The sequence below is a fragment of the Lontra canadensis genome, unplaced genomic scaffold, assembly GCF_010015895.1.
Source record: "Lontra canadensis isolate GAN:19392208 unplaced genomic scaffold, GSC_riverotter_1.0 scaffold2, whole genome shotgun sequence".
Classification (NCBI taxonomy): Eukaryota; Metazoa; Chordata; class Mammalia; order Carnivora; family Mustelidae; genus Lontra; species Lontra canadensis.
Window position 1 is genome coordinate 62,522,022 of NW_022630996.1, and position 15,418 is coordinate 62,537,439.

Here is a 15,418-nt window from a genome sequence, read left to right on the forward strand (position 1 = left end):
GCAACTGATATGGGACAGGTGATCTCTGAGATGCTGCAGTCCTCCCTTACTGGCTTCTCCTTCTCAATCAGCCTCACTAGATCTGCCTCTCCTTAACCTTTTAACATCGGTATCTCAAGAGTTGCAAGTGTGAACTCCTTTTTATATCCACACTCATTCCATTGGTGATCTTAGCCAGTTCAATATGTTTGTAAGTCCCAAATTTGTATCTATATCCTGTGTTTCTCCTCAGAAATTGAGACTCTTAGCCAACTGCTTATTTTATCTAGCCACTTAAATGTCTAAAAGAGGCCTTCATATGAGCAAGTCTTAAAACTTTCTGCCTTCCTCTGTTCCTTCCTCAGCCTTACCCACTTCGTTAAATGGCAATTCCAATTGTTGAGGCCAATCTGGAATCAACCCTGATGCTTCTCCTTCTCTCATAGCCCAAATCCGATTCGTCAAGAAAAACTGTCGACTCTGTACCTACAGTATACCCATGATCCAACCTCTTGTCAACCCTTCCACAACTAACACTCTGGATAAGGCCCACACATTCTCTCATTCAGATTATGGCAACAGTATCCTTATTGTTCTACCTGGTTTTGCTCTTTTTCCCTCTTCAAATTGTCCTTTTAAAAGAGGACAGAAAGATCTTTCTGAAGTCCATATATGTAAAATGAGATCAATCCCCTGCTTGCTATTTCAATAAAAATAGAAGCCTGGCTTTGCTATTAGTGAGAAGAAAAGTAGTAGGAGATGAGGTAAAAATGAAGTCCTGTGTGATCTGGCTTCCTGCTCTCAGCCCTCTGACCTCATCCAGACCTCATCTCCTACTGTTTTCTCTTCACTTACTTTACTCCCCCTACACTGGCATCAGGCTGTTCCTCAGCCATGCTTCTGCCTCAAGGCCTCTGCATTTGCTCTTCCTTCTACCCGGAATGTTGCTATTCAAATATCCACATGGTTCTCTCTTCCTCACTTCAGGTTTTTACCTGAATGTCACCTTCTCAGTGAGGCATTCCACAGCCACACTATTTAAGGTTATAAACAATCCCAACTTGCCAACAACTCCCAGGCCTCCCTAACTCCTCTTCTTCCTAAGCATTAATCCCTATGTTTGCCTGAGCACTTGTCTGTTTTGTTCACTGCTGCACCCCCAAACTTAGAATAGTGCCTGGCACACAGTGCTCTGTAAACATTTGTTGAATGAACTGAAAGAACAGAGGCCAGCATATTAGAGAAGGCTGAACAACAGAACTGATCTAAATAAAGAGTGCTAACAAAGCCCACCCTCGCACTCTTTTCCAAACCAAGAACCTTGCAGAGCTGAAATGCCAAAACACCTAAGTTGCACAGACTTTTCATATCGCTCCACCATAATGATATCATCAGCAAATTCTTCAGCCTCACAAAAAAGAAAAATCTTTGTGTATATTTATTTGTAATACTACTATATTTAACCCAATAATAGAGTACTAAATAAAAATCTCCAGTGTTACTCTAGGCAGTACTCTACTTTCATATCTCAAAGATTAATGAAATGTGTATTAGTAATGATTAAACATGTGGAAGTCAAGCCATAAACAAACATAATGAGGATGACTTTTAAAATCTGTGTAGGGGCGCCTAGGTAGCTCAGTCAGTTAAGCATCCAACTCCTGGTTTTGGCTCAGGTCATGATCTTGGGATAATGAGATCATGCCCCAAGTCGGGCTCTGCACTCAACATGGAATCAACATGGAGACTCTCTCCCTCTTCCTCCGCGCTACCCACCCCCACTCGAGCTCTCGCTCTCTCTGTAAAATAAATAAATATAACCTTTTTAAAAATCTGTGTAAAACCCCTAGTTTTACCTCACTTTTTACACAGTATGGTTGCAGCTTTCTGTATGTGTTCTTGGGTTTTTTTCTATACCAACTAAGCACTGATTTGACCTTCTCAAGTCCAATAAGCAACTGACTGAGGCTGAAGACTCACCATTTTCACAATTCCACTATCTTCAGGAGACCTCTGTGATCAAGCACTTCCTTGATAAGACCCAGGTGTCTTAACTCCTTTATCTCTTTTATCTTCATCATATCATATGAACATCAGCACCAGGCTGACCCCATGAGATCCATGTTAGTATTCCTATATTAAAGATGTGGAAACATGGGGCACCTGGGTGGCTCAGTGGGTTAAGCCTCTGCCTTCAGCTCAGGTCATGATCTCAAGGTCTTGGGATAGAGCCCCACATCGGGCTCTCTGCTCAGCAGGGAGCCTGCTTCCCTCTCTCTCTCTCTCTCTCTCCCTACCTCTCTGTCTGCTTGTGATCTGTCTCTCAAATAAATAATGAAATCTTAAAAAAAAAAAAAGATGTGGAAACAAATTCTCTAAAAAGTTTGGTGACTTCCTCAAGGTCACCTAGCTATGGCAGGATGGAGCAGGACCTAAACATCCTCAAGTAACAAGTGGTATAAACCCTAAAACCAGTCTCAACAAATGTGAGGGATTGTCACATACTTAAATCTTTTATTATTCACAGAACTTTCAAATTCTAGTTTCATGACATTAATAATATGATTTAAAAGGAGTAAAATAATCATGTAGGACTCATGTGTTCTTCACAGATATCTATAACCTATTCAGATTATCTCTCAAATAAGAGTTTAATTTGGAATTTGTAATCTCCTTCTAGTCAACAAGAAGAAAACTCAAAATGAACCTTTCACTAAAAGATTATCCTCCATATCTCCAAAGTTCTCAAAATTTTCTGATTTAAAACTCTAAATTATACTTCTATCATATAAAGATAATAAAGAATAGCCAATTCTGGTGAAATATTAGAGTTGAATAAATAAAGATATCTAAAACCAAGTCATAACCAGTAAGTGTGTTAAAGGAAATGCTGTCCCTTCTTCCTTGAAGGAAGCTGAGACATTATTAGGAAGTCCCTAACATTTATGAGATGAAATTAAAAAAAAAAAAACAGCCAAAGTTTTTAATGAATAATCATTGCAGTAAAAATAAAAGGCTACTATTTTGCCATAACAACGATTTTTTAAAAAGTATCATTTCACATGCATTAACTTATTGGCAACTCATATTAGAACTGTAAGATAAGATTAACAAAAATAATTATTATTCTCATTTTCACATCTGGAAATTTAAGCTACAAGGTTTGTGAACTTGCTCAAAGTCATGAAGCTACCCATTCTGTCTTCAACTCATCCGTTTTTTTCACTCTTTCCAGTCATCTCTATTGCACAGACCTCACCTCCCTACTCAAGCCACCTGCTCACAGACGACACACATTCTAGATAAAGGGAGCCCTGCAGGGTAGCGGGGGCTGTCACTGGAACGATGGCAAGAAGGAAGGGAGACAAAGATAGCCCTTACTGAAACTTGTTCATTGACCTTATCTAAAGGAATGTTTCTGGGACGCCGCTACCTGCCTGAGCATGGCTCAGATCACGGTGCTCAGGTGAATTTTCTAGGGTGTGCCCTGGCTTCCCAGTGCCCCTGATACCTGCCACCAGCCATACCTAAGTCCTCCGCCCACCCCAGCCCAGAGATAGAATATCTAGGCTCCTCTACCAGCAGAGACGAAGGAGGCCTTTGCTTCAGCCTCCGCGACTTACCTGTCGGGTCATAAGAGATTTTATTTTTTGCATGTCGAAATCGTTACGGTGGTACCCTGCCTCAAAAAACTAACATATCACGCCGAACCACCAGACAGCTGGCCCGGACACAGGGAAGCCATAGTGAGTAGTCACGTGGAGCTGCTGACTCGGGTCATCCTTTCCTGCGCTGAGTATGCTGGGAACTGTAGTCTCCCGGCACCCGCGGACACTGACAATAAAAAGACGAGGACAGTTCAGGTACTACATTTCCCAGGAAGCAAAATAGCGGACGCTTCAGTTAAGCCTGCGAATCTTGTTGTTCTGGGTGACCACGGCGACCGCCGGTCTTTACAGAGGTACTTGCTCTTGGTCACCCCGCTTCTGTAAGGCGAAAACCTAACACATAGGTGACCGGGCATTGAGCGACAGGACGAAGCACTGAGAAGACAGTTTGGAAACCGGACTGACGTGATTTCCCCCTCAGAGTGTAGTGGAGGAAACCCAACCTGGGCGGGGTGGGAGGATGTGAGACTGACGTGACAGGAACTCAAGGAAAGGCACTCTCCCAGAAGTGACCTGGGAACCTGGGACTCTCCAACTGGCTCTGGGCTTTGAGGAAAAGTGCGGTCCAATAGGCGTGTATCCAGGGCTAGGGCTGTTCTTCCTCAGTCTTGACATCCACTGCAAAAAAACTGTAAAACCCAAGGTTTTAACCCGCACCTAATCTAAGGCAAGTTGAGATAGAAAATATAACAATAAGTATACAGGACACTTTAAAGTTCTTTTTTCAACGTTTAGCAGTTTAGTTAAATTGAGGAAAGTAATAGGAGAGGTGTTCCGGGTTTGATTTAAGGAAGAACTTTCCAGGGGCGCCTGGCTGGCTCAGTCAAGCGTGCGACTCTTGATCTCAAGTGTTGTGAGTTCGAGTTTCCTTTCATTGTAAATATTACTTAAAAAATAAAATCTCTAAAAAGGAAGAGAGAGAGAGAGAAAGAAACAACTTTCCAATTATGACAATGCTAGGGGGACAAAAAGCAATCCAGAATTAACAACAGGTAGCATTTATCGAGAGCTTACTACATGTGGAGAACTCTGCTAATCGCTTTACGTATATTATCTCATTTAGTTAGCCACACAAGCATCCTATAGGATTGTACAATTATCCCCAATTATTTTTTTTCTTTTATTTTTTTTCAATTATCCCCACTTTAAAGATGAGGAAACAAAGGTATGGAGAAACCAAGTAACATGTCTATGATTACTGCAACATGCAAACAGAAACTAAGGGAGTGATTATGCAGGTGTTGTTTTAAGTAAGGGTCTCATGCCTGGTGTTAAAGAGTGAGTTGTGAAGTATGGTACCAATATATATTTTTTTTTACATTTAATTAATGTTTGTTAGAAAACCCATGGTTTCAAATATTTATCTTAGGACAACTGAAAAAGTGTTCAAGAGTGCCAAACTAATGAAAAATATTAGGTAAACCATAGTATGAGTCATAGTAAGATCTGGCCAAAATAATAAAAGCGGTTTGCAAATGATTGAAGTTTGGAGGATATTATATAGAGGTTATTTCCAGTTCTGCAATTCTATCATTCGAACTATAGTCTGGTCTTTTGTCTTTGTCTCATTTTTACAAATGAGTTTGTAATATTTGACCTAAGGTTTCATAAGGATAAATGAGATGATGTATCTCTTCTATCTCTTCTATCATTGTGCTTAACAATCGCTTTTGAAATTATATGTTTACCTATATGCTTCTCTGTTATTTCTAACCCCATAAAAAATTCCAGGCACTTTTGGGCAATCCTAGTTTAGTTCATTCTCTACCTGCTCTAGTCTTTATTGCCAGGCAGTTCTTATTATGTGAAAATATTTAAAAGTCCTTGAAGGGGTGCCTGGGTGGCTCAGTCAGTTAAGCATGGGACTCTTGGTTTTGGCTGAGGTCATGATCTCAGGATCATAGAGTCAAGCCCCATGGGGTTGTCAGGCTCTGTGATCTGTGCAAAGTGTGCTTGAGATTCTTTCTTCTTTCCCCACCCTCCACCTCAGCTCCTCCCTCTGCTCACTCTCTCTCTCTCTAAAATAAATAAAATTAAAATAAAATAAAATCTTTAAAAAAAAAAAAAAAGTCCCTCGGGTGCCTGGGTGGCTCAGTCATTAAGCCTCTGCCTTCGGCTAGGGTCATGATCCTAGGATCCTGGGATCAAGCCCTGCATCAGGCTCTTTGCTCCGGGAGCCTGCTTCTCCTTCCCTCTGCCTGCTGTTTTCCCTGCTGTGTATGCTTGCTTGCTCCCTCTCTCTGTTTATAAATAAATAAAATCTTTAAAAAAAAAAAAAAGTCCGTGAAAGCATCAAAAGAAACAGAAACTGCTGACTATATTAACATATAAAATGAAACCCAATTCAGTTTTTAGTTATTAGGCTCTAGGCAGTGCTGTACTATGCACTTTACAGTAGTAACAGAGTTTTGGTTGAAAAGCATATGTATATTAGAGCTGATCCAAGACCATTAGTTCCCAAACCTGACCATTCAAATGCACCTGAGGGGTATACCATTGTTACTGGGTTTTTTTAGGTTCTTTGTTTAAGATCTTCAGTGATTCCCACAGGCAGCAAGCTCTAGCATTTCAAATCCATTCTTTAGAAATGAGAAAATTGATTCATCTAAGATTTCAAGGTCACACATTTTAAAATTAGAGCTTGAATCAGAACTAGAATCCAGATCCAAATTCAGAATTTCCCCCCTCATAGTATAATCAATACACAAAGTTACAAGACACAAAAGAAAAAGCTTTTTTATTCCATGTATATTTTATCTTTTTCTATTAGCCTGCCTAATGGGGAAAATTAATATGTTCTGTATCTATTTGACCCTGAAAAGTCAAGAAAGCATTAAAACTTTGTTTTACTCTAATACTCTGAGTTTTAGTTTATTTCGTATAAACTAAAAAGAAATGAACAATCCAGTCTTCTAAAAGTTCAAAAACTATACCTATAATATTGTCTAAATAAACTATATTTTCTAATTCAACATACACTAACATTATAGAAAATAATGGAGCCAAACATGATGCATTTTTATCTTCCTGAACTAAACTAAACCTAAAACCCTAAATAATACTTTTCAAAAGGTGAAGCATGGTATTTCATTTCCATTTTTCAAAAATGTACATAAGGCTTATTTAGGACTTTTACATTTGCCCGAAGGCTGTTGTGATAGACCAGAGCAACTAGCAGAAAGATTGGACAGCCTGCCAACGAGTCTTGAGGAAAGCTTGCTGGATGATAGTCCCTTGGTAAAGGACTGCCAGCCCCACTTTTGCAGATTGAAGTGTCAGAGCTATGAGTTTAAGTTGTTCTGATTCAAGGCAACAGTTCTGGCAATAAAATAGGATAAGAGCATATTGCTGATGGCCCAAACTAGAGGAGCCTCTGGAAACTTAAATAAAAGCTGGTTTGATTAGGAAGATACATTTTAAATCCTCCTATACATAAATAACAAAGCAGCACAAAGTTGTGGCCTCTCCAGGCTGAGGTAACTACATTTTCTGAGCAAGCAGTAGCAGAAACCAAAACATAGGCTGAAGGTAAAGCAGTGACCTGGAGAGGAGCCCAGGAAGGAAGACTGCTGCATAGTCATTTAGCAGCCACATCAGTAGATCCAGGCATCTGAGAGGCAGCACTGTGGACCTAAGTCTTGAACACCAGCGCAGGCATAGGCATGACCTCCACTAGTGGCCTGCTCTTCCCAGTAACCTGTAAATTGTAACCTTTCCTAGGATCTATCTAATTACGACATAAGACAGTGCTTCTCTCTCCAGTTCTAGGTCCTCACTATTCTACATTGACCTTGGCATTGGCATTTTGCCACCTTTCCAGTTCTTCTTACCATTCCAAAATATTCATATGCTAGTAATAAATAATGAATGCAGGTATTTAAAATGCATGTAGTGCACCGCTTGCCTTATGAAACAGGACCAATCTTACAATTTAAACAAATGAGATAATAAATAGTGTGACTTGAAAAGTGACAAAAAAAGCCCATCCCTCTCCCCACAAAAGACCTTTCCCCTCCACACACACGGCTCCTTTCATTGCTTGAAATTTAATCACCAGGGATATGGATTGCTAAATCAGTCTTTTCACTCTAAATGTAAATATAACTAAGATCAATAAACAGGCTCTGAAAGAGTATAGTAGAGCAGAACCCCTCTGTAGATTACGAGTCAGATGTGAGATATTGATGGTGGGAAATTTCTCATGTAATAATAAAACACTTTAAGCCATATTTAGCAATCATGTAAAAGCTGACAACAGTTGAAGTTCTATTTTAGCATTAACTTGTATGTCTTCTGTGTAAACATCCTGAATTCAGAAATTACACCAGCAGGTAAGATTTTATGCCTACAAACTGCCGCTAGAGGGCGATTTGTTGTGGCTATGCCACGTAACACTTTCCCAAGGCATTTGGTAAGGATATTGTCATTTTTTCATGTTTTCCATGACATGAAAAGATCACAGCTATGATTCATTTTGGCATTTATTTACATAGTGTCAATTCTCACCTATGTTATAAAAGAAAGTACATTTTAAATATAACATGAATTTGCCTAGGACCTAAAAACTTCATCATGAGCCAGCACTAGGTTTGAAAAACCCTGGAAAGAGTTTATTTTAAAAGGGCAATCAGAAATTAATATTGATTTAAAAGATGTGAGTGGAATCTATGTGGTATCTGTAGAATGTCTATAATTCTTAATATATTAATATTGGTTTTGTGTAAACCAATGTTAAAATTTATATGCATTTCTTAACATCAACTGAATATCAGAAGACAGTGGCCAAGGAGCATTTGGGTTTTATTTCTGGGGGAACAACTTAACAAAAACACTAGTTAAACATTAGTGAGGTGCTAAGGATCCATAATTAATTAGAACAGTTTCTTTATTTGAGTTGCCCAGAGCAAAAATAAACATTCAGCAGAATTAATTGAGGTTAATGAGGTAAGTGCTGCAATAGATGTATGTCCAAGATTTAGAGATAGCACAGAGAAATTTTTGGATAGTAATCACCTGGAAGTTCTTGCTGTTTTTCTGAATCATGGAGAGATTATAAAGTGGCCTCTGAAGAGGGCTAAGGTTTTCCAAAAGTCACTCACTCTCTTTGCACTTCTGGAAGAGTTGGGAGCCTTGCTGCAAAAAAAATGTTTCCCAAACTTAGATTCTAAAATAACTACCATCCCTTTTATTTTTTTAACTTTACACTTGAGGAATAGTCTTTTTTCCTATTATCCTTGAAATCCTTCAGTGAGCCTTTACTATTAAAAAGGATTTAGACAAAAATTTTGCTGGATTTGATGCAGATTTTATTATATAGCTTATGTTATATGCTTCCTGTTAATATGTTTGTTTCATACTTTACGTAGTGGCAGCCTTAGGCTAGAGCCTTCTTGCAGTAAGTGAAATTAAATGGGAGTTAACTTGTAACTTAGTAAATTAAGTGGAAGTACTAAGACTGCCTGCTCCCATGGCAGTGAAGAGATCAGGTTGAAAAGCTGTAGCCCAGGCACCACAGTAGAGACAAGAGCCTCTCTGGGCCATTGGTTTACTTCCTCTGTGCTTCAGCTGTGAAAATGGGGCTTCAGATATTATCTGTTTTCATTATAATTATGCATGGTCCATGATTCACTGTCACTAGGAAACACACCTGTGGTTTGCTTTAAAAATAACAAGGATCCATAGATTGAATAAAACCATGCCAGGTGTTTATAATAGAAAATAATACACACAAAAATACATTTTTAAAGATACTTGGGTGCTCTGTTTTGATTCTTTGATATAACTTTTACATGTTACATAGTGACTTCATGATGATTTGTAACTTTAGCAGATAAATGAAATAGTTCAATTTTCATAGAAAAAGAATTTTAATTTCAAAATAATGGCATAATTTTGCATGATAGGAAACCAACTTATATTTTTTCAGGAAAGTTTCACAATATGCTGTCATTATGAAAGCATGCTGTTTTTCAATAATGTCACCTAAAAGGATGTTTTCCTTCATGTGATTATTAATAACCAAGAATGATTCATGAGATATACTGACAATTACTGATAGTCTGATAATCGCAAAGAAGCTGTTCTGAAGTCATAAGCCTGTATTCTTGCAGAGTATATAACAGGTGTTCCCTGTGTCCTTTGTATACACATTCATTCTGTATTCAAATCACAGAAGCAAGAGACAGGATAGGGTCTGTTACCTCACTGCTAATTTCCCTAGCAAATAAACCAGCAGCTGCTGGTCCATGAACCAAGTTGCCACCGGGAACAGGGCACTGTATGCATGGGACAGGATGCTTTCATGGAGTCCTTCAGCAACACGGTTGGGGGCTTTCAGTGCAAAATATACCTCCTTCTCTTAGGTAAGGCACTGCATGAATTATGTTTCAGCTGTTTTTTGGGGTTTTTTTTGTTTTTTTAAAAACTGTGGGCATAAAGTAAATATTTGATTTAAGCAGTAGATTCACTCAAATAATTGAAGAACAGCTCAGAATTTTTTAAACAATAACACACTTTGTTCCAGCAAAGAAGCAGGAGGAATGAGGTTCAATAAACAGGTGATTGTGGTTTTCTTAGAATAGCAATTATTGTCAACAGCACTCATAAAGAAAGAAGACTTTCTAAAAACCTAATGAGTTTCTTCTCTTTACAGAGTTTACGTGTAAATTAACAGTCTTTAATGCATTTTATTTTGGCAAATATTCACATACGCCATGAATTTGTGACCATTTCTAGTGAAACTTTTTAACAATTTATGAAAATGGTTTTAATTAAAGATATTGTGGTAAACTGTCAATTCTGCTTCATTTTAAATTAACTTTCATGAAATGTGGAAAAAGGTGAGGTTCCAAAATTACAAAAAATATTATATACACAATATGGAGAAATGTATTAAAAAGTATTGTTTCTCCAAAATAACTTATCCTTTCTCTTTGCCCTGTGGTTAGTCCTATTACATTTTTTTTCCTTGAGTTTAGTCTTTTCTCCTTATTCTCCTCTTCATTCTTAGAGTTTAAGAGTCTTTCTCCAACATTTCCACTATTTTTATGTCATCTTTTTTTTTCACCAGATATCCTCCTTTTCATTCTTCTTATTTATCAGTTTTAAAAGTCGTTTGTTTCTTATTTTATCTATAGTAAACAGGGACTCAAAAAAGTCTTTATTCTTTAAATTTTGAGAACAGATTAGCTAAATAAGCAATTTAAGTCTTAGTCTTTTGCAGTAGTTTAGAGCCTTGCTTTCACTGGTATCTTGTTATAGTTTTCATTGTAAATGTGAATATTACTCAAATGTATATGTAATGTTGTATAAATCCAACGTATTTGAAACATTGATTTGTAATTTTATCTAAAAAGTGTTTGAGTTTCCGTAGTTGGTGATTGTTCCAGTATTTATGTTGTCAAATTCAAGCCTACATAGATTTTTAGTTTTTGAAATTTTTAGAAAAAAATCCAACAATTACCATGACTGACTTTTTATCTTTGTGCATTTTTCTGGGCTCTGAAAGTATCCTGTGTGTCAGTGCCCCCACTTATTTTTAATTTTATAACAACAATGATTCTGTCATTTCATAAGTTCTACTTTTGAAGCTGGCTTTAAGAAGAACTTAAAAACAATTTATTTGAGAATTTAACTAAAAATTAAAATTACTAATACATAGTAATAGCATATTCCTGAGTAGTTAAAATGGTTATCCCTTCAGTCTTTCTTAAACAAATTCACTTTTCTCCATTGATAGTATGCTGTAAAGACCATATGTAATGTGGAAATCTTTTTTTTTTAGAATATTGGATATCTGATTTTCTTATTGAAAAAAAAAATCTTAAAAATTGAGAGGCCCAAAATGTAGTTCCGTAAAGTCTATTCAAACTACAACTTCATTATTTCCATTTTCTCTAAAGATGCAGGAGTTTATTTTCAGTCAACAATAGTTGTATTATGCTTGCTAATATCATACCTGATAAAGGGGAAGTAAATGCCAACTATTTTGAGGTACAGCTAGAGGTCACTTTGTGAAGTCTGATGTTTATATTCAATACAGTGAAACTGGTCTAGGGAGTCTTTTGTTTCTGGAATATAGATAAACTACAACATGACTTCCAAGTATTTCTAAACACTGGACATTCCCTTATAGTGCTATTGTTATACAGTTGAAGGGAGTCTCTAAAAGGGAAATTATTGCTACAAAGTTGTATGTTAGATTATTAATAGTTCTCCATGTTAATATAATGCCTTACATGCAGAAAGTCTAAAAGTTTTTCTTTTTTATATTTAAAAAGTAGGTACTAATGAATCTAATAATAAAATTGAATTTTTATTTAAGTCCAGTTATTTGGAATATCTAAAGGAAATTGAATTTCATCAATTTTTAAAATTAATTTTCTTAAGGTTTATTTGTTCCTACAGAGGCTGAGTTCCATAAAATCAATTGTTTTCATTCTTTAGGTTTTCTCATACAACTAGAAAAGAGAGCTTGAAAAATTCTCAAAATGAAGCTAATTTTTTTAAAGTTAATGTACTACTGTATGACAGCATAGATTCATCACATCTGTAGTGTAAAATACAGCAGTGGCAAGAGAGTGTTCTTAAGATGTAGAGGAGATATCTAATCATCTGTTTATTCACCACAGTTCGCTACAAGTAAGGATTACATCATATCAATAGGTTCTTTCCTACAAAATGAAAAAAATTTTAGTAGCTGAGATAAGACACAGTATAAAGAAAATTACATTCTTTGCTGATACTCTTATAACTTGCAATCTATAATTTAGCTGATAAAATGGTGAAGGCAATCTAAGGGAAAAGCTACTGTAATAGCTGTGCTATCTCTCACTGTCATACGTATATTTGGAAAAGCATATATATTTGAAAAAAATTAAATGATACAATTTCATATGATTTGATGTTATAAACATTGAATACATTCAGAGATATTGATAGCAGTGTATTATTTAAGGCATTATTACATGATACAGTTTCTAAAATAAACCAAAGAACTAGTTCACCCCACTTAAACAATTATTGTAAGTGCCATACAAAATGCTATTTTCTTCTTTTTTTTATATTAACATCTAATGTATTATTTGCCCTAGGGGTCCAGGTCTGTGAATCATCACGATTACACATTTCACAGCACTCACCATAGCACATACCCTCCCCAATGTCCATCACCCAGCCACCCTATCCCTACCCACCCTGCCCCCCAGCAACCTTCAGTTTGTTTCGTGAGATTGAGTCTCTTATGGTTTGTCCCCCTCCCCAGTGTCATCTTGTTTCATTTTTTCTCTCCCTACCCCCCACAACCCCCTGCCCTGCTTCTCAAATTCCTCATATCAGGGAGATCCTATGATAGTTGTCTTTCTCCGATTGACTTATTTCGCTCAGCATAACACCCTCTAGTTCCATCCATGTCCTTAATGTTATTTTCTTCTAAAGTAGTTTCATTATTCCTGGGCTGCAATGTTTGTATTGTAGCTAACCTTGCATTAAATAAAATTTGCTTCCCCAAATCATAGACCTTCCAATCAGTCTTTTCATACTTAAGATTCAACATTCTGATTCAAGATCCAAAAGTCACCAACATTTCCATTCTAGTCATACTAGCACTCCATAGTAATAAAGTGCCTCCCAACCATATTCTATTAAAATTTTAGTTAATCTTTAAACTACAACTACCAAAAAAAAAAAGAAGTAGATTAAAAACAGTTCTTCCCCTTTTCCAAAAAACAAAATAAAACAAAAGAGGAAGGGAAAAAAACAACAACCCTAAACAAGTACTTCTGACTTCCCTCAAACAAGAACATTTTGGCCAGAATTGCATTCAGGCTGTCTGTATCTATAGCTCACTGTCAAAGTCAACTACTGAATTTTAAGTCAGCAGCCATACAGCTTTTTCCAGTGCATTCTCAAGACAATAATGTGGATTCCCACCATCCCCCATGGTTCTTTGGTAAAAAACATAGGGTCATCACCTTAGTAAAGGACATCCAGGGATTGTGACTTAAGCGGACGAAAACGTGAGACTCAATACCTCAAAGTTCTGTGAGCCCTTTCAATTAAATATGGGCCCTTTACCTTCAAAAGTAAGGTAGCTGTTGCCCTGAGAAAAGCACCTCAGGACGTCAAGAACAAACATAAAGAGTAGAGCGAGACTTAGACCTCATCTAATATTACCCTCCTTTCACACATGAGAAAACCAAGGTCCAGAGAATTAGAATGACTTTTCTAAGGCCACTGGACTGGCCAATCACCATTTTATCCCAAGGGTGTGCCCTTTACTAAGACTTTGCATTTCGGTCAATTTTTAACTTTATCAAAGTGTCAAATACAGAAGTCTCTCTGCATATTTAGAGATTAGGTTCCTAAAATTTCTTTCAAGGCAATTTGCAAGTGATGTATTTATGACTAAATGGTGAGAGTAGGACATGGAGGTCCAAGATCAAGAGTGAACCGTGAAACCTCATAAATACTTTCATATTCACTGAAATATAAAAGGAGACAGCAACACACTTTGTAAATAGAGTGAAAATTACATTTGATGTTTCTTAAGTTAGTAATAGTGGGTATTAAAAAAGAAGTTTTTATTTATTGCTTACCAGGAATTTGTCAGGAGCTTCCTATCTCCAGGTTCAATGAAAAGCATTGACATGCATGTTGTTCTATGCAATTAATAAATACAGTAAGAGGAATCTTCCTTTACTGGTCCCCCATCCAAATGCCCAATGTCTCTCTCAAACTGTGACTTGAAGAACTTCGCTCTTTTCTGTTGGCCCCTGACATTACTAGGTTTAAGTCCTAGATTTACCTTCTCTTCTTTTTTCTCGCTTATGATTTCCTTGCAGAAACCACTACTCCTTTTCTGAAATCACTTTATCTCCTCTTTAGAATTCCCAGTACCAGTTCCTTCTTTTTCTAATGATTCAAACTAGAAACAACTACAAATTTAACTTGCCAGAAAAGAAAACAGATGCAAGTCCTCATACCTTTGTAACTCTTGTTACAAACCAAATCACTAAAATGAATGTGCAGGTACAGCCCATTATCAGAAAAAAAAAATAAATAAGAAAGAAAAATAAGAGGCCATCACAAATACACACAGAGCCCAAGGAGACTATAAGACATATTTATTTTGCCCATAGAGTCACCTAATTCTTACTCTATATGGTCAGTTTCAGGGGAATATTTGGGAGCTCCTTCTCCCTCTAACCTCCTGTGATCTTCATTTTTGTGCTTTCTCCTGAGTTCTCTAACTTGTCTGTCAGCCACAGTCTCAGTCTCTACCAACAGCTAACTGAGGACCAAAATGATGGAAATCTTTACTCTCACCTCTAGCCTGGGAAGTAAGAGAGATTTGCTGTTGGTAGAATTTGATTCCTCATAGTAGCAGACTACATCTCTCAGTTTCTCCAAAGAAGTCATCACACAAACAGACCTTTATACCTTCCCATTCTTAATACTGATGGCATTTTATAACTAATCACTTAGATAAAGCTTAAAGATCCTCTTTCTAGTAGAGATGAAAAGGGAAAACAAAGAAAACAACTATTTATATGAGAAAATTGAAATTGTAAGATATCTCTATTTGTGCTCAAATTTCTGTCTTTTCTTACCTTGGATTTTCTTCCACCTTCACTCATCTGTATTCAGCTTCATCAGGTTTTTTCTTTCTGGTGGATCATTTCAGTAGCTACAAACATAATGTTCAGCATCCATCCAAAGAAACAAGAAAGAAAAGAACATTTTTCTACTCTCCTTCACAGCAAAACTCCCCA

At 36.9% G+C, this 15,418-nt stretch overlaps 2 protein-coding genes across 9 annotated transcripts in view; one reads left to right on the forward strand and one right to left on the reverse strand.

Annotated features, from left to right (window-relative positions):
• The window catches only part of VPS50 (VPS50 subunit of EARP/GARPII complex), a 133,179-nt gene extending 129,410 nt beyond the window's left edge, over positions 1 to 3,769 (reverse strand). For both annotated transcript variants that reach the window (XM_032875058.1, XM_032875050.1), the window contains exon 1: positions 3,603 to 3,769. In XM_032875058.1, coding sequence (XP_032730949.1) covers positions 3,603 to 3,635 — 33 coding nt within the window. In that variant the 5' untranslated portion in view covers positions 3,636 to 3,769. The remainder of the gene's footprint in view (positions 1 to 3,602) is intronic.
• A 6,080-nt stretch (positions 3,770 to 9,849) lies between these two features.
• The window catches only part of HEPACAM2 (HEPACAM family member 2), a 44,700-nt gene continuing 39,131 nt past the window's right edge, over positions 9,850 to 15,418 (forward strand). For 5 of the 7 annotated variants that reach the window (XR_004384744.1, XM_032875070.1, XM_032875086.1 and 2 more), the window contains exon 1: positions 9,859 to 10,009. Coding sequence is in view for 6 of the 7 variants with exons in the window: in XM_032875070.1 (XP_032730961.1) it covers positions 9,931 to 10,009 (79 nt within the window). In the remaining variant the exon portion in view is untranslated. Of the gene's footprint in view, positions 10,010 to 15,418 lie in introns of all 7 variants that reach the window. The other 2 variants (XM_032875097.1, XM_032875079.1) reach the window with 2 other exon arrangements.